This window comes from Coregonus lavaretus, assembly GCF_964263955.1.
Source record: "Coregonus lavaretus genome assembly, contig: HAP1_SCAFFOLD_1246, whole genome shotgun sequence".
NCBI lineage: Eukaryota > Metazoa > Chordata > Actinopteri > Salmoniformes > Salmonidae > Coregonus > Coregonus lavaretus.
This window is the reverse complement of record NW_028164908.1, coordinates 4,127-29,000: the sequence shown is the minus strand read 5'-3', so window position 1 is coordinate 29,000 and position 24,874 is coordinate 4,127. Positions and strand designations below refer to the sequence as shown.

General features: G+C 45.2%; 1 protein-coding gene across 1 annotated transcript in view; it reads left to right on the top strand.

Annotated features, from left to right (window-relative positions):
* LOC311116459 (pleckstrin homology domain-containing family M member 3-like) overlaps window positions 1–12,679 on the top strand; it is a 64,923-nt gene extending 52,244 nt beyond the window's left edge. The window contains exons 8-9 of the mRNA XM_084191541.1: window positions 3,697–3,854; window positions 12,030–12,679. Coding sequence (XP_084047667.1) covers window positions 3,697–3,854; window positions 12,030–12,192 — 321 coding nt within the window. The 3' untranslated portion in view covers window positions 12,193–12,679. The remainder of the gene's footprint in view (window positions 1–3,696; window positions 3,855–12,029) is intronic.
* The last annotated feature ends 12,195 nt before the right edge of the window (window positions 12,680–24,874 follow it).

Here is a 24,874-nt window from a genome sequence, read left to right as displayed (position 1 = left end):
GGGGCTGGTGGTAATCCTGTTTGGTGAGTGGGGTGGCAGGGAGGGTGTTATCCAAACAGAGCTCACCCTGTCTTTATGTGTGTAATCCGGGTGGCTTTCTGAGCGTTACTAATGGAGGCCCGGGCCTTCATCAGGGGATCACTGAAGAGGGATAAAGTAGCGGGTGTTAAATAGAGGTTTTAGGGGATTAAGCCGTTTGGACCACAAAGCCCCCTGCACGGGACAGGGCCAGAGGGGTGTGAGTTTATGAGGGGTGAGGGATGAGGAGGATTTGGTTGGGTTGGGTTGGGTTGGGTTGGGGGGGGGGTCACAATGACACTGCAGTGAAGGAAGACAGCTGTAGGCAGGACAAACGAACGGTGGCCCCTCTCTGCTCTGCTCTGCACCCCTTCCCTTCCTCAGACCAGCTCTGGGTGGAGGGTCACTTCTCTGAGGAGAATGTATCCACCTGGTTGGCAAAGAAAGGAAAACCTAGGGCTACTGCCATCGAAAGCATCCCCCCATTCATTCATACCTCTCCTGCCATTTCTTTCCCTTCCTTTAATTCCAACTCTCTCCATCTCTCTTACTTCTTCTACCTCTTCCTCGCTCTCTCCATCTGCCACTCTCTCCTTCTCTCTCCCTCCCTCAGTTTCCCTTAATCTCCCTCTCTCCCTGTCCACTGAGCATCAGTCCCAGTCAGAACCCAGAGTGGTGTGGTGCCAGTCGTTTCATTCAGCTCAGCTAAATGGAGTGTCTTAATTACCCCTGGTGTCAGCATTGATCAGGGGTGGCATACAGTGGCTTGCGAAAGTAAACACCCCCCTTGGAATTTTTCCTATTTTGTTGCCTTACAACCTGGAATTAAAATGGATTTGTTGGGGGGTTTGTATCATTTGATTTACACAACATGCCTACCACTTTGAAGATGCAAAATATATTTGTTTGTGAAAACAAACAAGAAATAAAACAAAAAAACAGAAAACTTGAGCGTTCATAACTATTCACCCCCACAAAGTCAATACTTTGTAGAGCCACCTTTTGCAGCAATTACAGCTGCAAGTCTCTTCGGGTATGTCTCTATGAGCTAGGCACATCTAGCCACTGGGATTTTTGCCCATTCTTCAAGGCAAAACTGCTCCAGCTCCTTCAAGTTGGATGGGTTCCGCTGGTGTACAGCAATCTTTAAGTCATACCACAGATTCTCAATTGGATTGAGGTCTTGGCTTTGACTAGGCCATTCCAAGACGTTTAAATGTTTCCCCTTAAACCACTCAAGTGCTGCTTTAGCAGTATGCTTAGGGTCATTGTCCTGCTGGAAGGTGAACCTCCGTCCCAGTCTCAAATCTCTGGAAGACTGAAACAGGTTTCCCTCAATAATTTCCCTGTATTTAGCGCCATCCATCATTCCTTCAATTCTGACCAGTTTCCCAGTCCCTGCCGATGAAAAACATCCCCACAGCATGATGCTGCCACCATCATGCTTCACTGTGGGGATGGTGTTCTCGGGGTGATGAGAGGTGTTGGGTTTGCACCAGACATAGCGTTTTCCTTGATGGCCAAAAGCTCAATTTTAGTCTCATCTGACCAGAGTACCTTCTTCCATTTGTTTGGGGTGCCTTTTGGCAAACACCAAACGTGTTTGCTTACTTTTTTCTTTAAGCAATGGCTTTTTTCTGGCCCCTCTTCCGTAAAGCCTAGCTCTGTGAAGTGTACGGCTTAAAGTGGTCCTATGGACAGATACTCCAATCTCCGCTGTGGAGCTTTGCAGCTCCTTCAGGGTTATTTAAAAAAACATTTTAGTCATTTTAGCAGACGCTCTTATCCAGAGCGACTTACAGGAGCAATTAGGGTTAAGTGCCTTGCTCAAGGGCACATCGACAGATTTTTCACCTAGTTGGCTCGGGGATTAGAACCAGCGACATTTCGGTTACTGGCACAACGCTCTTAACCACTAAGCTACCTGCCGCCCCATATCTTATCTTTGGTCTCTTTGTTGCCTCTCTGATTAATGCCCTCCTTGCCTGGTCCGTGAGTTTTGGTGGGCGGCCCTCTCTTGGCAGGTTTGTTGTGGAGGGGCGGCAGGTAGCTTAGTGGTTAAGAGCGTTGTGCCAGTAACCGAAAGGTCGCTGGTTCTAATCCCCGAGCCGACTAGGTGAAAAATCTGTCGATGTGCCCTTGAGCAAGGCACTTCACCCTAATTGCTCCTGTAAGTCGCTCTGGATAAGAGCGTCTGCTAAATGACCAATTTATTTTAATTTATTGGTGGTGCCATATTCTTTCCATTTTTTTATAATTTAATGGTGCTCCGTGGGATGTTCAAAGTTTCTGATATTTTTTTGTAGCCCAACCCTGATTTGTACTTCTCCACAACTTTGTCCCTGAACTGTTTGGAGAGCTCCTTGGTCTTCATGGTGCCGCTTGCTTGGTGGTGCCCCTTGCTTAGTGGTGTTGCAGACTCTGGGGCCTTTCAGAACAGCGCAGGACGATTTTTTTCTTGAGCGGATGGTCAGGGGGCCGGAACATAATTACAAATAATTTGTAGACTGCAAATTGACCTCAAGAAGCCCAAACAGACATATTATTTGACTAAAACATAATAATTTCAAACTTTGCTTACATTTGTATGCGATCACATATCTCTCTATTAACACATTTCCAAAATGTTGTTACAGTCTTTATGTCCAACATTATTTGTATTTTTTTGTATTATTAATTGTTTTGCTCAGAACTTTGGGGGCCAAATAAAATCACCCACTGGCCAAATTCGGCCCGCGTGCCGCCAGTTGGGAAACCCTGCTCTAAGTAGTTAGTCAGGAGCTGTTGTTGACCAGTTAGTATTACATTATGTAATCTGTCATTCTCTGTCCAAACCATACAGACATAACCTCCCCCTCCCCTGCAGAGCGCCTTTTCAGTCATCCATCTCCAGTGTGTGTGTGTGCGTATGCCTGTGCATGCGTGTGTAGGAGTGGGGGTTGGGGTGGTCTCCTCTCCTTTCTCCTTCAGTCCCCCTCCCTGCCCCATCCTCCTTCACCCTCTCCTTCCCTCTCTCTCTCCTCGTTTCTCCTTCTCTTCTCTCCTCCAGGCTGATGAATGCCTGGCAGGCCCTTTAATTGGTGCAGCCGGGGCGCTGCCAGGTGTAGCCACTTGTCTCAGCCTCCCTCAGTGTTCTCTGGAGGTCCACTCAGGCCGGGCCCCTTCCCTTCCCCAGACCCATTCAAAGGGGCCACAATGCTCTCTCTACCAGGCCCCCAAGAATCAAAGGCCCTGCTGGTTTTTAACTACGCGCCCCCCGGCGCAGTAAATGGCATTCACATATCATTTTTTTTACTAAACCGGCCCCTCAAAAAAAGGACTTCCCCCTCGGTTACCCCCCCCCCCCCCCCCCCCTTCCCAGGCCACTCCAGCCTCCAGTTCTTTCTCCCAGGGTCTTTATTAGTTTTGATGTTAATTCCTGACGAACTCTTGTCCATCTCGTCTTTGCGCTGCGTTGCAGTGGCTCCCGTTGGGACCTGTATCAAAAGTGTTTGTCCTCTCAGGGAAAATTCTCCTGTCTTCTTCTCTCTCTATAGTAGAATATATGACTGCAGTGAATTCTTGTAGATGGGGAAATGGAATGGTTGATTTAGAAAATGATGCATTTTTATTCTATAACATGGAATTAGGAAAATTATGTTAATATATTTTTTCCCCTCCCTCTCTCTCTCTCTACAGGTGATAGATGGGAAGCTGGCTCCCTTCCTCTCCAAGGTTATTAAGTTTGCCAGTTCCCACGTCTACAGCTGCAGCCAGTGCAGAGAGAAGGGTTTCATCTGTGAGATGTGTCAGAACGGACAGGTCATCTACCCCTTCCAGGAGAGCACTACTAAGAGGTGAGTCCCTTGTATGCACAGATCTAGGATCAGCCCAATATCCCACAATCCTAACCTTAAAGCTGCAATATGTAACTTTTTTGGGCGACCCGATCAAATTCATATAGAAATGTGAGTTATACAGTTCAAGTCGGAAGTTTACATACACCTTAGCCAAATACATTTAAACTCAGTTTTTCACAATTCCTGACATTTAATCCTCCTGACAGAGCTGGTGTAACTGAGTTAGGTTTGTAGGCCTCCTTGCTCGCAAACGCTTTTTTCAGTTCTGCCCACAAATCTTCTATAGGATTGAGGTCAGGGCTTTGTGATGGCCACTCCAATACCTTGACTTTGTTGTCCTTAAGCCATTTTGCCACAACTTTGGATGTATGCTTGGGGTCATTGTCCATTTGGAAGACCCATTTGCGACCAAGCTTGAACTTCCTGACTGATGTCTTGAGATGTTGCTTCAAAATATCCACATTGCAATCCTCATGATGCAATCTATTTTGTGAAGTGCACCAGTCCCTCCTGCAGCAAAGCACCCCCACAGCATGATGCTGCCACCCCGTGTTTCACGGTTGGGATGGTGTTCTTCGGCTTGCAAGCTACCCCCTTTTTCCTCCAAGCATAACGATGATCATTATGGCCAAACAGTTATATTTCTGTTTAATCAGACCAGAGGACATTTCTCCAAAAAGTACGATCTTTGTCCCCATGTGCAGTTGCAAACCGTAGTCTGGCTTTTTTATGGCGGTTTTGGAGCAGTGGCTTCTTCCTTGCTGAGCGGCCTTTCAGGTTATGTCGATATAGGACTCGTTTTACTGTGGATATAGATACTTCTGTACCTGTTTCCTCCAGCATCTTCACAAGGTCCTTTGCTGTTGTTCTGGGATTGATTTGCTCTTTTCGCACCAAAGTACGTTCATCTCTAGGAGACAGAACGCGTCTCCTTCCTGGGCGGTTTGTGGTACTTTTACCCCTTTTCCTCCCCAATTTCGTGGTATCCAATTGGTAGTTACAGTCTTGTCCCATCGCTGCAACTCCCGTACAGACTCGGGAGAGGTGAAGGTCGAGAGCCATGCATCCTCTGAAACACGACCCTGCCAAGCCGCGCTGCTTCTTGACACACTGCTCGCTCAACCCGGAAGCCAGCCGCACCAACGTGTCGGAGGAAAGAGTCGGAGGAAGGAGTCGCTAGAGCGCGATGGGACAAGGACATCCCGGCCAGCCAAACCCTCCCCTAACGACGCTGGGCCAAGTCTTTTCCAGTCGTGGCCGGCTGCGACACAGCCTGGGATCGAACCCGGGTCTGTAGTGACGCCTCAAGCACTGCGATGCAGTGTCTTAGACCGCTGCGCCACTCGGGAGGCCAAGTGAATATATTCTATACATATACTAATATAAAGATATCACAACCCACAGAAACATTCATTCATTCTTTACTAGATACTGTAGACTAGAGCTAATGATTTCATTGCAGTGTTCGGCACACCCACACTCTGATCAGTACTGTACACACACCCTTCACTATCAGGCTGGCTGGCACACCTCAACTTTTACTTGACCAGGGTTTATTGGCCTTGGCAAGGAAGTATCACGTTAACTGTTAGTACACCAGTTCTACTGCAGTAAGATAACAGCCTAGTCCTGGGACAGACTTTGACCTGCTCCTCTCCCGGTCTGGTTGCATCAGCTTTACCACCCCATTCATAACATAACCTTGAACACTCAGTCTGTTTGGCCGCTATATATATGCTGTTAACCATCAAGAGGTGCAGAATTGGATTCTATTGGACTGGTGCCCCATTTTGGTGCAAGTGTCATAGCCAATGCTATAGATATGTTGAGTCTGAAGCATTCCATAATCATGTTCTACAACAATGTGTATTCCAATTCATAGTCTCTTTTGAGCTTTCAAAATGTCACTCCAAAGGTTGTTCTTTTCAGGCACAGCTTTCACCGTTCTATGTTCCATAAGTTTTAGGATGCATGCAAAACAAGGCTGATCTCCTCTTTTCTTCTAGTCATTAAGATACTTAGTGCCTTCAGAAAGGATTCACAGGACTTGACTTTTTCCACATTATGTTGTCTTACAGCCTGAATTTAAAATTTATTAAATTGAGATTTTGTGTCACTGGCCTACGCACAATACCCCATGTCAAAGTGGAATTAGGTTTTTTGAATAAAAAAACAAAACAATTAAAAGCTGAAATGTCAATGAGTATTCAAGACCTTTGTTATGGCATGTGTGCAATAATAGTGTTCAACATGATTTCTGAATGCCTACCTCATCTCTGTACCCCACACATACAATTATCTGTAAGGTCCATCAGTTGAGCAGTGAATTTAAAACACAGATTCAGCCACAAAGACCAGGGAGGTTTTCCAATGCCTCGCGAAGAAGGGCACCTATTGTTAGATGGGTAAAAAAAAAAAGGACATTGAATACCCCTTTGAGCATGATGATGTTATGAATTACACTTTGGATAGTGTATCAATACACCCAGTCACTACAAATATACAGGCATCCTTCCTAACTCAGTTGCCAGAGCGGAAGGAAACTGCTCAAGGATTTCACCATGAGGCCAATGGTGACTTTAAAACAGTTACAGAGTTGAATGGTTGTGATAGGAGAAAACTGAGGATGGATCAACAACATTGTAGTTACTCCACAATACTAACCTAAATGACAGAGTGAAAAGAAGGAAGCCTGTTGTCGTGACGTGACTTACTTTAATGTATGACTGTTATTTATCTAATCACCTAACTATGTTTAATTTGTGATACTCTGGCTCCATGGACTTTGATTATTTGAGCCAGAGTTGTTCATTTCTATGTTTGGGTATTGTTCTTGATTAGTCATATGACTCCCAATCGGAGGTAACGAGTGTCAGCTGTCGGCTCGTTATCTCTGATTGGGAGCCATATTTATTCTGATTGTTTTCCTGTGGGCATTGTGGGTTTTTGTTCCTTTTCTGTCAGTGTTACAGAGGACTTCACTATCGTCATTTGTTGTTTTTTCGTGGTTGCTTTATTAAATAAAGTCATCATGTTCACTCCACGCGCTGCGTATTGGTCCGCTTCTTCAGACGATCGTGACAGAAAAACCCACCATCAAAGGACCAAGCAGCGTGTCAAGCGGCAACAGGACCCAGCTCCAAAGGCTTCCTGGACATGGGAGGAGATTTTGGACGGAAAGGGGTCCTGGACTTGGGAGGAGATCCTGGATGGGATGGATCGCCGTCCATGGAGCGAAACGGTGGAGAGGCGACGGCGAGAGGAGCAACGGCGTCAGCAGGGCCATCGTCGGAAGGTCGAGAGGCAACCCCAAAAAGTTTTTGGGGGGGGGCACATGGCTTGGGCGGCTGGGCAGCGGGAGGCTGCCACAGGACTGACGGAGGCAGAGAAGGGGCGAATTCAAGAGGCAACCAGGTTACGGGGGTCACTGGCCAAAGTAGGGAAAGGAGATGTAGGGGCACGGCGAGTGGTACTGGGGTGTATTACCAGTCCGGTCCGGCCCGTTCCAGTTCCCGGGGTAGAGCCAGTGGTGTGTGCCTCCAGTACGGTCCGGCCTGTTACGACCCCTCGCACCAAGGATACGGTGCGCTTCGCCAGCCCGGCCCGGCCTGTTCCGGCCACTCGCACCAGGGATACGGTGCGCTTCGCCAGCCCGGCCCGGCCTGTTCCGGCCACTCGCACCAGGGATACGGTGCGCTTCGCCAGCCCAGCCCGGCCTGTTCCGGCCACTCGCACCAGGGATACGGTGCGCTTCGCCAGCCCAGCCCGGCCTGTTCCGGCCACTCGCACCAGGGATACGGTGCGCTTCGCCAGCCCAGCCCGGCCTGTTCCGGCCACTCGCACCAGGGATACGGTGCGCTTCGCCGGCCCAGCCCGGCCTGTTCCGGCCACTCGCACCAGGGATACGGTGCGCGTCGCCAGCCCTTTCCCACCAGTGCCTACACCACGCCCCAAGCCTCCTGTGTGTCTCCCGAGTCCTGTGCGTCCTGTTGCTGCTCTCCGCACTAGGCTTAATGTGAGTCCCCAGGGTCCAGCATGCCCTGTTCCGGCTCTCCGCACTAGCCCTTATGTGCGTTCCCAGGGTCCAGCATGCCCTGTTGCTGCTTCCCGCACTAGCCCTGAGATGCGTGTCCTCAGCCCGGTACCTCCAGTTCCGGCACCACGCATCAGGCCTACGGTGCGTCCCCAGGGTCCAGCATGCCCTGTTGCTTCTCCCCGCACTAGCCCTGAGATGCGTGTCCTCAGCCCGGTACCTCCTGTTCCGGCACCACGCACCAGGCCTACGATGCGCCTCAGACGGCCAGAGTCTGCCGTCTGCCCAACGGGGCCTGAACTGTCCGTCTGCCCAGCGCCGTCTGAACTGCCCGTCTGCCCAACGCCGTCTGAACTGTCCGTCTGCCAAGCGCCGCAGGAACTGCCCGTCTGTACTGAGCCTGCAAAGCCGCCCGTCTGCCATGAGCCTTCAGAGCCGTCCGCCAGACCGGAGCCGCTAGAGCTCTCCGCCAGACAGGAGCAGCCAGAGCCTTCCGCCAGACAGGATCAGCCAGAGCCTTCCGCCAGACAGGAGCAGCCAGAGCCTTCCGCCAGACAGGATCAGCCAGAGCCTTCCGCCAGACAGGATCAGCCAGAGCCTTCCGCCAGACAGGAGCAGCCAGAGCCTTCCGCCAGACAGGATCAGCCAGAGCCTTCCGCCAGACAGGAGCAGCCAGAGCCTTCCGCCAGACAGGATCAGCCAGAGCCTTCCGCCAGACAGGATCAGCCAGAGCCTTCCGCCAGACAGGATCAGCCAGAGCCTTCCGCCAGACAGGATCAGCCAGAGCCTTCCGCCAGACAGGATCAGCCAGAGCCTTCCGCCAGACAGGATCAGCCAGAGCCTTCCGCCAGACAGGATCAGCCAGAGCCTTCCGCCAGCCAGGATCCGCCAGAGCCGTCCAGCCAGGATCCGCCAGAGCCAGCCAGCCAGGATCCGCCATTCAGTCCGGTGCTGCCCCTTAGTCAGGTACTGTCCCTTAGTCCGGTGCTGCCCCTTAGTCCGGTGCTGCCCCTTAGTCCGGTGCCGCCCCTTAATCCAGTGGGGTTTAATTGGGGGGTGGTCAGGTGGAGGGGGCTACGGAAGCGGATAGTGACTAAGGTGGGGTGGGGACCACGACCTGGGCCAGAGCCGCCACCATGGACAGACGCCCACCCAGACCCTCCCCTAGACTGTAGGCTGGTGCGCCCGGAGTTCGCACCTTTAGGGGGGGGTACTGTGATACTCTGGCTCCATGGACTTTGATTATTTGAGCCAGAGTTGTTCATTTCTATGTTTGGGTATTGTTCTTGATTAGTCATATGACTCCCAATCGGAGGTAACGAGTGTCAGCTGTCGGCTCGTTATCTCTGATTGGGAGCCATATTTATTCTGATTGTTTTCCTGTGGGCATTGTGGGTTTTTGTTCCTTTTCTGTCAGTGTTACAGAGGACTTCACTATCGTCATTTGTTGTTTTTTCGTGGTTGCTTTATTAAATAAAGTCATCATGTTCACTCCACGCGCTGCGTATTGGTCCGCTTCTTCAGACGATCGTGACATAATTGTCACTCAATTAAATTAATCATGTAACAATGAACTAATTTAGGAATTTGGGGCACCACGGAACAAGTTGTTTAGCGAGTTACCATCTCCCGAATTAAACTCTTAGAAGAATTGTGATATATCGATAACAATCACTTATTAAATAATTACGTCTTATCAGTCTCATTCTGAACGTCGCATAATCCTTGAACCTGCAAGAACCCTAACCTTATTGATGAATCAGCAATACACAAATTGGCTTAATTATTTATTTACTAACTAACTAAATAATAACACAATACAAACACACACAGGTTATTGATTACTAACGTAATACAATGAAAACAGGTCCCTAGTGGACTGGACTAACATTAGCATGAATGCTTGGGTAGAAGGAGGGTCAGAGTGGAAGGGAGAGAGAGATTCAAACTATCGTGGTTACTTTGGAGACTACGCTCACAGTAATCATAATACTTATGCACCCTAATAACGCTAATTCGGATTAGAAATGCAACATGTATTTACGTGTAGCTGTCTTCGATAGTTGAGTTGATGATGTAGGACTCTGGTTTGCCCACCAGAGATCTCAATGTCCTTGGTAGAGTTTCTGGTCGTAGTAGTGGTTAGAATGGCTACTTCAGGTGTACGAGCGGTTGTCTGAGAGGGATTGTCCTTCCCACCTCGTGTCTTTAGTGAAAGTTCTCTAGACGACTATACATGCCAGCTGCAGACTGAGATGATAAGGTCTAGTGCGTTGTCTTCTTCTTCACCTCGTGTAGAGGTTGAGAGTTTCTCCGTTTCTGTTTCTCATTTTCTGGTCTTTCTGGTCTAACCATTTTGTAACGTGTAGCTTCAGCTTCACATCTGCTGGTCTTGTAGAGTGTCAACCATTTTAAGCCGTGGGCTTCCTGTTCTGGTGTTAAAATGTTTTTCAAGGCTTTTTATGCACTCGGGGTAAAAGGGGCATTCCATCATGTTTGTGCTCATCTGGGCATGGCCACTGACTGAGAACAAATCAATATGGAAAACAATCATCTCATCTAGAATGCTAAAATCACATTGTTATCTTGTTATCTAAAGTATTATTATACTTAATCATTCGTTTTATACAACAATTAGATGTAAACCCCATAACTGGGAAGTGTACACCCCCAGAGATACAGTTATGTTGTTCCACCGTCTTTAATGACATCACAACATAGTAACGAATTTGACATGATTGTTCTTTAAGTCCCTACCGACCATTTCCCACATTATTTTAAGTAGGAATATTGTTTCATTATCCACTTTTGGATGTTGGAGTCTTGGCGGGAAGACTTCCTTTGTTAACAAAGGGGTCCTTTCTCCCAATGCTTCATGGCAAGGAAGAGAAAGTCTGCACGGTATTTACGACCGGTCATAAAACTGGCCCCCAGGAAAGGGGGTGTTCAAACCTTTGCCTAGCCGGCATGTTTGATCCTCAACCCATGAGGGCAAGTCATGACACTGTACAGAATACACATATTCCAATACATGCATTCTGTTTGCAACAAGGCACTAAAGTAAAACTGCATAAAATTTGGCAAAGAAATGAACTTTATGTCCTGAATACAAAGCATTGTGTTTGGGGCAAACACAACACATCACTACCAGTTACCACCCTTCATATTTTCAAGCATGGTGGTGGCTGCATCATGTTATGGGTATGCTTGTGATCGGCAAGGACTAGGGAGGTTTTTAGGATAAAAAGAAACGGAATAAAGCTAAGCACAGGCAAAATCCTAGAGGAAAACCTGGTTCAGTCTGCTTTCCAACAGACACTGGGAGACAAATCCACCTTTCAGTAAGACAATAACCTAAAACACAAGGCCAAATATACTGGAGTTACTTACCAAGACAACATTGAATGTTCCTGAGTTGCCGCGTTAACAGTTTTAGCTTAAATTGGCTTGAAAATCTATGGCAAGACTTGAAATGGCTGTCTAGCAATGATCAACAACCAACTTGACAGAGCTTGAAGAGTTTTAAAAAGAATAATGTGCAAATATTGTACAATACAGGTGTGCAAAGCTCATAGAGACTTACCCAGAAAGATTCACAACTGTAATCGCTGCCAAAGGTGATTCTAACATGTATTGACTCTGGGGTGTGAATACTTATGTAAATGAGATATTTCTGTATTTCATTTTCAATAAACTTGCACTTTGTCATTATGGGGTATTGTGTGTAGATGGGTGAGAAATAAATCAATTTAATCCACTTTGAATTCAGGCTATAAGTCAAGGGGTATGAATACTTTCTGAAGGCACTGTATGTCGTAAAGATGCATATGTATTGCTCAGCGGATGGATGGATGGATGGAGAGATACAGCCACCTGTGTAGTATACTGTCCTGTCCTATAGATACCTGGCAGGGTGGCAACAGGTGCTAATGCTTACAGACAGACAGGGCTGAACTGAACAGGGCCAGGGAAACTAAAGTTTATCAAAATGTTTACTATAGTGATGTGTTTTCCCTCTGATTAATCATACATTTCTGATATCGGTGAAATCGACCAACCTACAAACTAATATGCTTTTTTCACTACAGATTTTTGTTGTATTGATGTTTGTATCTCTGCTGTGTGTGTGTGTGATCCAGATGTGCTGTCTGCGGAGCGGTGTTCCATGCAGTGTGTCGTCAGAAAGCCCAGCCGTGTCCACGCTGCGTCCGCAGAGAGCTCCACCACACGAGACCCTCGTCCTTCTGGAGCCCTAACGACGATATACCAGGCTGCTTCACAATGCCCTACCAGGACACTTGATCACACACACACACACACACACACACACACACACACACTATACTTCCGGAGATACACACACACACAGAAACAGCAGAGCTGCTCTCACCAAAGTCAATAGAAGTGTGTGTGTGTGTGAGAGTCGGCCAGGATACACAGTAACAGAAGTGTTGATGACTAAGAGTCATGCTCTCGCAGACACACCTGCTTTCTGAGCTGACATCACTCTCACCTGGGAGAATGCTCTGCTTATTAGCCTCTCTGCTTTCTGCTATCTTCATGAGAAACACTCTTTTCATGTCCCTTTGATACAGCTATGACTGGAAGCAGGGGTTGGAACCAAAATTATTTTCCAATCATTCCGTTCTGAACAGAACCATTATTTTTTTTTGTTCCGTTCCACTGTTCCGACCAGCTAAATAAAGTTCTGAACCGGTTCGACCCCAAAAGAACTGGTTTATATCCTTCCTTTCTGTTCCTTTTTAAACCTCTGAAATATATATATTTTTTGCATTTAGCTCGACATTAAATTACTTCACCAATCAGTGCAGATAGAGCAGCTTGCTGTGGAGCGGTTAAGCGATTTAATCTGCATAGGAAAGTCGTTAAGAGCAAATAGTATTTTGCCGTAAGAGCATGGTTTAATCAGGAGAGAGGATGGAGGAAGCTTGGGCATGCATGATCTGAATTAGGCCCACAGAATTATACCTATGGAGGAGTGCTTCTTTAGAGGAACTTTACATTTTTTTGAACTTCCGAGTTGGTTTAACGTTGGACCGGAGCAAACGTTAGCTAGCTAGCTAACTAACAAGCTTGTGTGTGCAGAGCAGCACTAGAATTCAAAACACGTCTTACTGTTTTGTAGTTAATAAATCCACTGTGAAACGTGATAACTATAGTATCCTTAACTAGCGTTGAAAAAGTAAATCCATTCTTCTCTAATTAAACATCTCTCCCTAATTTCTGAATTACGCTTGTAATGCCGTCAGTAGCTACACTAACCTATGCTTCAGAGGGGAGGGGCAGGTAACCTACACACACACCCACTGGCAAAGACGCTGGAATAATGCCGCGTTCACATGCTAATCAGAACTCTGAACATTTCCGACTTGCTAAATGGTTGTAGTTATACAGGTGCCGCGATCAACCAGTTAGAAAGTCGAACACTTTCGAGTTTCCTAGTTCCGACTAGCACGTGAACGCGACATAAGTTTCTGAGTGACAGAGTGAGGGCTTTGCAAAGGCGCTTTGTTACGTTTTTGTGGGACTGGAAAAAAATGCCCGGAACGTAAAATAACGTTATTAACTGGTTACCATGCTTTTAAAATAACGGTTCTGTTCCGGAACAGTATAGATAGCTTTCATTTTTGTTGTCGGTTCCGCAAATAATTTTGTTCTGTTCCCTGAACTGGTTCCAACCCTTGACCGGAAGTGACTTTTTCGTAGCAGGTTAGGAGAACTTACGTAGCAGGTTAGGGGAATTAACATAGCCGGTTATAATAATTAGGTTACGGTTAGGGTTGTGAAAATGCTCTCCTAACCTGCTAGGAAAAGTCTCGTAGCTGTATCAGTGGTGTGAAAAGAGTGTGTCCCCTATCTTCATAGTGCTACATACACACACACACACACACACACAAACACACACCAAATAAAGGAAGACAGACTATGATGCGTCCTTTTGACTTTCTGGGCACACACACACACACAAACACACCACCTGAAGGTTTTACGAGATGACCTGTCCACACAGACACACACACCAGGTGACCCAACAGCTGGTTATGAGAAAGACAGCTGGTGCCAGTTGGTGTGATGTCACTATATACAGTATGTACAGACTATATGTGGATTCAGTTGGTGTGATGTGGCAACTCGCTATATATCTGAAGTCTACATTAGGATACTGTCCCCCCGTCCCCGTCCCCACACTGTCTCTGCACTTCAGTCTCTCTCTTCCTCCCCCTCCTTCATGTTTTTGCACTATTTATGCATGTTCATTAGGATGTCAAGCCACAGACTAGGCTAGTAGCCACAGTATTGAAGGATGTGTTTGCTTATTTAACTCACCTATTACCATTTGGAACCCTTCTAACCCAGGGTTTCCCAAACTCGGTCCTTGGGCACCCCTGGGTGCACGTTTTGGTTTTTGCCCTAGCACTACCCAGCTGATTCAAATAATGTAAGTTTGATGATGAGTTGGTTATTTGAATCAGCAGTGTAGTGCTAGGGCAAAAACCAAAACGTGCACCGGGGGCGGGCCAGGACCAGGACCAAGTTTGGGAAACCCTGCTCTAACCCGTCAACCCTTTATCTAGACATATTTACTAGAAGGGTCCAAGTGGAGGACATGGATGATCAAGACCGACATGAAACTAGAATGAGATTGAGTAATAGTCATTTTCAAATCATGTATCATGTATACTTAATCCTGGTTAAATAAGGGCAACTAGTCCTGTCCTCTGAGGCAAGAGGCTGGTGGAGTTATTGACTGTCCAGTATATTCAGTAGGAAAAGCTCCTTCAGGTCAGCCCTACATCTCCAGGCCTCAGCCACAGGAGGCCCAAATTTCAGTCCAGGGAAAACACCATGCATGGCTTAGTTCTGTTACACAAGCCAAGCCATCACAAACCCACAGGAGCTGGGACTCACTCTGACGTTACTGCTATGGCTCAGTGCTCTCACTCTGGAGCCATATAAATTGTGTGTGTGTGTGTATGTGGAAGCATTTACGTGTGTGTGCAGTTGGTTGAGTGTGTGTGCGTGCGTGCGTGCAGTTGAGTGTGTGTGTGTGTGCAGTTGGTTGAGTGTGTGTGCGTGTGTGCAGTTGAGTGTGTGTGTGTGTGCAGTTTGTTGAGTGTGTGTGTGTGTGTTTCCATTACTTGAACTATACTGGGTAATAATATACATTTTTCTTTGCATCGTTGCCTTTCTCTCTCCTCTGTTTCTTGTCCTTTTTGAGGTACTGTGCTTTAATCGTGCAACACTTTCAACGACTGAAGCTTTACCTTGAGTTGACTGTCTTCCCTATGCAACTAGGCCTTCATAGTCATACTCTGCTTTCTCTAGAATAAACCTCTGTTTATCACTGGTCCCTTTTCTCCCCATGTCGTCCCATCTCTCCTGGATCCGGACAAGATCCAGATAACAGCTAGCTAAGTGGGTGTGCTTGTTTAGATGCAGCTACATTAGCATTTTGACATGTTGCACTATCAATTATTTTGCTAGTGTTCTTTTTTGGGGGGTTGTATGTGCAATAAATCACTTTTTTTTGTGTGTGAATGCATGATGAGTATACACGCTTTTGAACATTTCATTAATGGTATTTATTGAGTGTCTGTACGTTCGCCTGCCTTAACAGCCTGTTGACGTGTTCCTGCTACAGCGATAATGTAGTTTGTGTGTGACTGACGCATGGGCTTCTATCTTTAATCATGTCACCATGCCTCAGCTGCCCATGGAGTATTGAACCATATTTATGTTCGTTCATTGTATAGACGAGGTCCAAAAACGATGGTCACTGTTGCTTGACTAAAGGTGTCTACTCGAATCTGGAAAGAAAAGGAGATAATGTCTTAAATGTGATGCTTTCTTTTAATTGGCTTCTAGCAAAGCTCCTCAATGTACTACTAGTAATGTGCTGAGTGGACAGGGAGGGCATATAACCTCTGTGTTCCTTGAAGTAAAACGCTGTACATGAATGCAGTAAAATGTACATAACTAAAGTCTATCAGAGTGCTTACTCTTACAGACTGTCACAGACCTAATATTAGTAGTCTACCTGCTCCTCTTAATGTGTGTTGATCCTTAAACATCAGGGATTCTGTGCACTGGAAATGGTTGACAATATTGTCCCTACTGAGGGACTGATGAGGGCATTGAACCAAGGGAATTATCCTCCTGGACATGTTTTTCTGTACCAAATAGGGATTTATTTACTTCAATGTATTTACTCCAACCTTCGCACCATGAGCACTTGGTTTCTGAATTATTGAATGCACCCTGCTTTTCATTACTGTGTTTTTATTCATTTTAGTATTTTACTCTGCCTTTGTTACATTTTGTTATTTTGGGCCAATATGTATTGTATTTATGTTGTGCACCAACAAACATTATGTCTGTCTGGACTTCAGCACTGTTTCAGGTTTACCTACCGTTCTATCTTTCTGTTTCAATCTGTATCACAGCCAGCAGACAACCTCTATACCCGATCCCTCCTTCCTCCTGCAGTTTATTTCTTAGCTTTTTTTTTATACCACTGATGCCAATAAAACAAACTACTTAACACAGGGTGGTGTGGGCAGTGATTTTATGATCTGGATTGTCATTTCACATTGGAGACACGTGTATGATGATATACTATAGGAAAGGAGTTTTTCCAGAGCAGGAGAAGTAAACCAGTTAAAAAGCATTGCCTAGACAGAGAATGTCCTTCTCTGGTGACACATGGTCTGGAAAAACCCATGGCCCTAGTTAGACAATACATTATGCACTATATATGAAATACATAATTATTCCCTGGTTATGAGTCAGAATAAACCTAAGAATGGTAACAGAGTGGAACAACTGATTCAGTTCTGTTCTATTTCTATTCTTATAGTTCTGTTAGTGGCCCTGATGGTTCCTATTGGGTTTGGTTTAGGGCCAGTGGAGGTCCAAACACTAACTCTCGACTCTCACTAATCCCAAATTACAAACCTAACTTCCAGATGGATCAGGTTCCCTGGAGGAGAACCAAGAACCAGCCAGCCAGAGGACCTGTCACAAACCACACTATACTACCAGCCTTGTAATGTCATGTAAGATGATGCATCAAGGATCTGATTGAATTCTACCACTCACTTTGTGTCCTTTTTTTAATACTGAATTTTACATTTACATTTAAGTCATTTAGCAGACGCTCTTATCCAGAGCGACTTACAGTTAGTGAATACATATATATATATATTTATTTATTTTTTTCAAACTGGTCCCCCGTGGGAATCGAACCCACAACCCTGGCGTTGCAAACGCCATGCTCTATCAACTGAGCTACATCCCTGCCGGCCATTCCCTCCCCTACCCTGGACAACGCTAGGCCAATTGTGCGCCGCCCATGAGTCTCCCGGTCGCGGCCGGCTGCGACAGAGCCTGGATTCGAACCAGGATCTCTAGTGGCACAGCTAGCACTGCGATGCAGTGCCTTAGAACACTGCGCCACTCAGTATTATGTATTATGTTGCTTATGATGGCACGTCACCCCGTTCTATCCTTATTCAAAGGTTAAGATCTGGAAGAATCCTTAAGAGATTGGGTTAATCCATTGGCATGCCCTCATAGATACTGTTATAGTACATGTGGGATTTAATGACACTAAGTTGGCCAGCTCTGAACTGCTTAAAAGTGACTTCATGGAACTAATTGCAAAACTGAAATACCTAAACAAGCATCCCATTATATCGGGTCAAGCATCCCATTATATCGGGTCCATACCCACGATGAGACGTGGACACGGTAGAGTCAGTAGGTTGCTATCACTTCAGGTCTGGCTAAAGAGTTATTGTAACTCTGTCAATGTTGTCTTTATTGATAACTTTGACACTTTTTGGAAAGAGAAAAGATTATATAAAGAAGACTGAGTTACAAGGCCATTTTAAGGCTGCTCTGAGAGACTGACTGGGATATAACCCGCACTCATGTATGTGAAATACACTTTTGTAGCATCATGTGCTCTTAATATCACTAACCCAGAAATGTGAAATCCTGGTTTTAGATGTGACCATGAGCCAAAACGTGCATTTATTTGTTGCTGGAGTGTATAGGCCTCCTGCTGCTTTAGTTGATGCGACTACTATCATAGCTGAGCATTTAAAACTTTTTCTGGTGGTCTTGGAAGACTTTAACCTGGACTGGCTGACACCTATCTCAGATAACTTTAAGAACATTTGGTATTGATCTTAATCTAACCCAGCTAATCACAAAACCCACCCGGTTAAATGTGAAAAATCTAGATAGACCCTCATCATTAGATTTAATTCTCACTAATAACCCCCATAAGTACATGTCTTTTGGTGTGTTTGCTAGTGACCTTAGTGATAATTGTCCTATAGCCTGTATTAGAGAAACTAGACAGCATAATTCTGATCCCCGTATTATTAGGAAGATACATTTTAAAAACATTTCTCCCCAAGCGTTTATGCATGACTTGTACTTTTCTGAACTTTCCTCCATCAAGTGTATACCTGACCCTGAATTAGCTCTTGAGCATTTCTCATCTATTTTTATATCACTGGCAGATAAACACGCTCCTTTTAAATGCTATAGACTGAAAAATAGATACAATCCCTGGTTTTCTACAGAACTTTCAGATATCTTTAGAACAAGAAATCATGCCTGGGCCAAAGCTAGACTAACTGATGCTGTTGTGGACTGGCAGCTTTTCAGGCAACTGATAAATAAATGCACGTCCTTAGTAAAAAAGGCTAAATCAAGCTACATCCTAAGTTCTATCACTGTCTCTGCTGGTGATCCATCTACATTTTGGAAAACAGTTAAGGCGCTAAAGCGTGGAAATTCCTCTCCTTCCCTACCCAAGCAAGTTATACGGAACTCTGACATCATTATTGGAAAAAATGAGATAGGTCATGCTTTTAATCAACGTTTTATGTCCGCCGTTTTTTTTTGTTTGAAAAAAATCTTGGTTTAATAGACCCGGGTCAGTCAGTAAACTGCTCGTCCATCTCCCAGCCGCTAGTCGACTTGATAGAGGACCAGACGACCCCCAGTGAATCCTTGTACTCTCTGGAGCAACTGTCTCCTTCTGATGTATTGGAACAACTACTTATAATTAATGTAAAATAAATCTACTGGGGCTGATATGTTTGATCCCTTCTTATTACAGCTTTCTGCTCCATTGATTGCAGAAGCATTAACACAGATTTTTTACTTGACAATTATATTGAGTACTATCCCTAGAGTTTGGAAGGCGGCCCATGTGCTTCCTCTACATAAAGATGGCGACCCGAGTGATCTAAATAATGATCGTCCCATTTCCAAACTCTCTTGCCTAGCAAAAATCCTGGAATCATTGATTAATACTCAGCTTAGATCCCTTTTAACTGCTACATATTTTCTGAATGTAAAACAGTCAGGGTTCAGACCAGGTCATAGTACCATCTCTGCTACTTCTATGGTTTTAAAAGATGTCATAAATTGTTTAGATACGAAGAAACACTGTGCTGCCCTCTTCATTGACCTGTCCAAGGCATTCAACACTGTGGATCACACCTTACTTGTTCAGAAACTCTCTATGATTGGCTTAGATCGGGCTGCTTGTAGCTGGTTTGAGAATTATTTAAAAGACAGAACACTGTGTACTTACTGATGGCGTTAAATCAGTATTTCTAGACATAACAAAAGGTGTCCCACAGGGTTTGATTCTTGGTCCAGTTCTTTTCACTATTTATATTAACAGCATTGGTCTATCTGTACAAAACTGTAACTTTCATCTGTACGCAGATAACACTGTTGTATACGCTACTGCCCCTACGGCAGCTCTTTCGACGCTTTTACTACCTTGCAGAAAGCCTTGGTTGACCTGAAGTTGGTACTACATGCTGGTAAAACCAAGTACATGTTATTTTGCAAATCATGTAATAATGTAACTGATGACTTGTGCATAAGTACATAAGATGGTGCCCCCATTGATCGTGTCCCCGTCTAAAAATATCTGGGCATCTGGGTTGACGAAAAGCTACCTTTTAAAAAGCATGTTGACGAGTTAGTCAAGAAATTAAGAATGAAGTTGGGCTTCTTCTATAGGAATAGGGCTTGCCTTTCATTAAATAGTAGAAAACAGTCAAATCATTCAGTCTACATTGATTCCTGTTATAGATTATGGCGATATTATATACATGAATGTAGCTACCAGTGTTTTGAAGCCCTTGGACACAATTTATCATAGCGCACTTCGTTTTATAACATCTGACAGTTTTGACACTCACCACAGCATCCTTTATCATAAAGTTGGTTGGACCTCGCTAAAAACACGTAGGTCACTTCATTATTCTGTTTTTGTTTATAAAGCCTTGCTTAATAAACTACCAATTTACTTAACATCATTGTTGAAATATAGAAACTTGGATTACAACAAGCAACGTTTCATTTAGATGTGTTGTTGTCTCTGGGTCAGTTTAGGAGAAAGGCTAGGGATTTTTATATTGATAAATGTGTTTGTTTTGTTTGATTGTTTATTGTGTATATAATATTTGCTATTTAATTTTGTGTTTTAAATTGTGTATAATTTTATTTTCTGTATTGTTCCCAGGGCACATTTGCAAAGGAGACCTAGGTCTCAATGTGTTTTTCCCTGGTTAAATAGAAGTTAATAAATGGGTGAGACAAGATCCACCTGGTATCACATTCTACCACCTCTCCAGCCTGGCATAGGAGTAGGTAGGTGTTATAATCTGATCCTAGATCTGTGGTTAGGGCATACAGCAGCCAATGGGATCCCTGTTCCATCTGTGAGGGCAAACCACTGAGTCCACACAAAGCTTGAGAAACGCACTCTCCTACCACCCCCCTGCTCTGGTGGCCTCCCAATCCCCATGTAGTTTACTTTGTCAACGCTCTACTTTTCCTCGCTGCCTTTTTTCCTGTCCTGCGGTAGGCAGCAGCCATTCCTCATGGTCTGGTCTGGTCTGGGAGAGAGCGAGAGATTGAGCACTAAAGCTGACAGGCAGTAATCCACAGGCATCTGAGGATCCATCTGCGGCCCAACGATGGGCTGGAACATGCCCGCCTGTCGTGGATATGTGTGTGCGTGTGTACCTGACACTTTTATTCTTCTTCCGTGAAGTGGCAGAGAGGTCTGAAAGGTTTGGGTTGTTTTTAGAGGGGCCTTGAGCCTCGCCGCTCTGTAGATTCCAAACTCCATTAAGTTCTTAATGTTGGGCAGGCCAGAGTTGAAGTCTTACCTTTCTGTCTTCTCTCTCTTCTAAATGGAGCCCTCACACATTTATTTCATTGGGGGATACGGGGGTTACAGGCTTTGTAACCATTTCAAGATTTAAAACAGATTTTCAGTGTGAGGTAGTTTTAACTAGTGTTTTTTTTCTCTGTAAATGTATGAAATGAGTGAGTGGAGGGGTTGAAACATTCCATCTCTTTTTTTGGAAATACATCTACTGTAGTTACCCTGTGTAGCTCAGTTGGTAGAGCATGGCGCTTGCAACGCCAGGGTTGTGGGTTCGATTCCCACGGGGGGCCAGTATGAAAAAGAAAATGGAAAAAAAAATGTATGCACTCACTAATTGTAAGTCACTCTGGATAAGAGCGTCTGCTAAATGACTAAAATTTAAATAAAAAATGAATGAAAGCCCTGTAAAATGTCACTGAACTTTGAAACAATTAACTCTGCATGTAGTTTGCTGACATGACAAAACATGGTTGAAAGAAAATGAGCTCAGCCTTTAGTTCCTGTCCTTGTTCCCCTTCCCCGAGTCTGCAGGTTTCCAAACCAGGCAAGAGTCTGCAGGCTTCCCAACAAGTCCCAAACCAGGCAAGAGAAAAGTGTAACAAAACAATGTGTGTGTGTGTATCGCTTGACTCATTTGCCTGTGATTTTGTATTGAGGAGCAGGCAAATTGAACCTGAGTGTCGACCGCGCTTAATTGTCATCGCCAATTAGTGCGTTGTCAGCGGCCACAATGGCTCAACTGTAGCGAGCGGAACACGGTCCTTTGTGCTTCTCCAGTGGCCCGGGGGCCAGTCAAGACTCATTTAGGGCCTTGACAACAAGAGAGGAGAAATGCCATCAGAAAAAGAAAACAAAAGATGGTTTAAGGAGAAAAAGATGATGGGAGAGAGGATGGGTGCAGATGGGAGAGGGATGAGGGGGTTGGGCAATGTTAACATGGGATGGAACGTGAGGGGTGAGGGTCGGTGCTTGTGAAAGGGGGAAAATAGTAGGGCTTTGACCCCCCCTACCATCCCCCCGTTCTCTGACACACACACACACACACTGTCCCCCTGACGTTGAGCAGCCACACAAAGGCACACAGGACCCTGCTGTTCCGGGTAACCTGGATCAGAGGAATGAGAGTAGCTAGTACTGCTGCTATTGCCTCATGGTACATTCAGACTGGGGCCTCTAGTTTGGACCTATGTCCTTGTGTGAAAGCCTATGAATCGAAACTTTAGATAGTTGGTCTGCTCAGACAGCATGTGCTTTTCTCAAGTTAGTAGATTGGTTGGGGTCAGTTCCATTTTATTTCAATTCAGGAGATTAATTAAAATTCCTATTCAAGAATTTAAAAGAGGCCATTTATTTTCAATTAGGATTTTTTAATTCCTGAAGTGGAATTCCAATCCACTTCCCAAGTTGACTGAATAAAGATGGAGTTGACCTATAACCTGTCACAACCCAACCCCCTCTCTAACCTGTCACAACCCAACCCAACCCCCTCTCTAACCTGTCACAACCCAACCCCTTCCTAACCTGTCACAACCCAACCTAATCCCCTCTCTAACCTGTCACAACCCAACCCAATCCCCTCTCTAACCTGTCACAACCCAACCCAACCCCCTCTCTAACCTGTCACAACCCAACCCAACCCCCCCTATAACCTGTCACAACCCAACCCCCTCTCTAACCTGTCACAACCCACCCCAACCCCCTCTATAACCTGTCAACACCGAACCCAACCTGAAGTGGAATTCCAATCCACTTCCCAAGTTGACTGAATAAAGATGGAGTTGACCTATAACCTGTCACAACCTAACCCCCTCTCTAACCTGTCATAACCCAACCCCCTCTATAACCTGTCATAACCCAATCCCCTCTATAACCTGTCAGAACTCAACCCCCTCTATAATCTGTCACAACCTAACCCACCCCAACCCGCTCTATAATCTGTCACAACCCAACCCCCTCTATAACCTGTCACACCCCAACCCCCTCTATAACCTGTCACACCCCTCTCAGTCAACTCTTTGCCCTCTGACTGAAAGTCTGAACTGGTTATTGAGTCGTTTGCAGGGCCCAGGCTCATGGATATAGTCAGTTAGTCAGGGTATATTCCTGGCCCTAGTTATGTGTTATAAATAGGGTCAGGTTATGTTTTACCCTTACCATGTCAACCAACCAGGAAAAACTCTTGCCCCTACTTATGGGCTGAGGCTCCTCACTGTGTGACAACACTGTAGAAATAAAATAGGACTGTTATACCAAATACTGCTATTATAGAGATGAGATTGGATTTACATCATCTTATCACACAAAATGTGGGATTTACACATGATTGTAGGTCCCTAAACGTGGGATTAGGGGTGTTTATGAGTAATTGTGTCCGGTATTGTGTAACCCTGACCTCATGTCTCTGTATACAGTGCCTTGCAAAAGTATTCATCCCCCTTGGCGTTTTTCCTATTTTGTTGCATAACAACCTGTAATTTAAATTGATTTTTATTTGGATTTCATGTAATGGACATACACAAAATAGTCAAAATTGGTGAAGTGAAATGAAAAAAATAACTTGTAAAAATTACGGAAAAGTGGTGCGTGCATATGTATTCACCCCCTTTGCTATGAAGCCCCTAAATAAGATCTGGTGCAACCAATTACCTTCAGAAGTCACATAATTAGTTAAATAAAGTCCACCTGTGTGCAATCTAAGTGTCACGTGATCTCAGTATATACAGTGGGGGAAAAAAGTATTTAGTCAGCCACCAATTGTGCAAGTTCTCCCACTTAAAAAAATTAGAGAGGCCTGTAATTTTCATCATAGGTACACGTCAACTATGACAGACAAAATGAGAAAAAAAATTCCAGAAAGTTACATTGTAGGATTTTTTATGAATTTATTTGCAAATTATGGTGGAAAATAAGTATTTGGTCAATAACAAAAGTTTCTCAATACTTTGTTATATACCCTTTGTTGGCAATGATACAGGTCAAACGTTTTCTGTAAGTCTTCACAAGGTTTTCACACACTGTTGCTGGTATTTTGGCCCATTCCTCCATGCAGATCTCCTCTAGAGCAGTGATGTTTTGGGGCTGTCTCTGGGCAACACGGACTTTCAACTCCCTCCAAAGATTTTCTATGGGGTTGAGATCTGGAGACTGGCTAGGCCACTCCAGGACCTTGAAATGCTTCTTACGAAGCCACTCCTTCGTTGCCCGGGCGGTGTGTTTGGGATCATTGTCATGCTGAAAGACCTAGCCATGTTTCATCTTCAATGCCCTTGCTGATGGAAGGAGGTTTTCACTCAAAATCTCACGGTACATGGCCCCATTCATTCTTTCCTTTACACGGATCAGTCGTCCTGGTCCCTTTGCAGAAAAACAGCCCCAAAGCATGATGTTTCCACCCCCATGCTTCATAGTAGGTATGGTGTTCTTTGGATGCAACTCAGCATTCTTTGTCCTCCAAACACGACGAGCTGAGTTTTTACCAAAAAGTTATATTTTGGTTTCATCTGACCATATGACATTCTCCCAATCCTCTTCTGGATCATCCAAATGCACTCTAGCAAACTTCAGACGGGCCTGGACATGTACTGGCTTAAGCAGGGGGACACGTCTGGCACTGCAGGATTTGAGTCTCTGGCGGCGTAGTGTGTTACTGATGGTAGGCTTTGTTACTTTGGTCCCAGCTCTCTGCAGGTCATTCACTAGGTCCCCCCGTGTGGTTCTGGGATTTCTGCTCACCGTTCTTGTGATCAT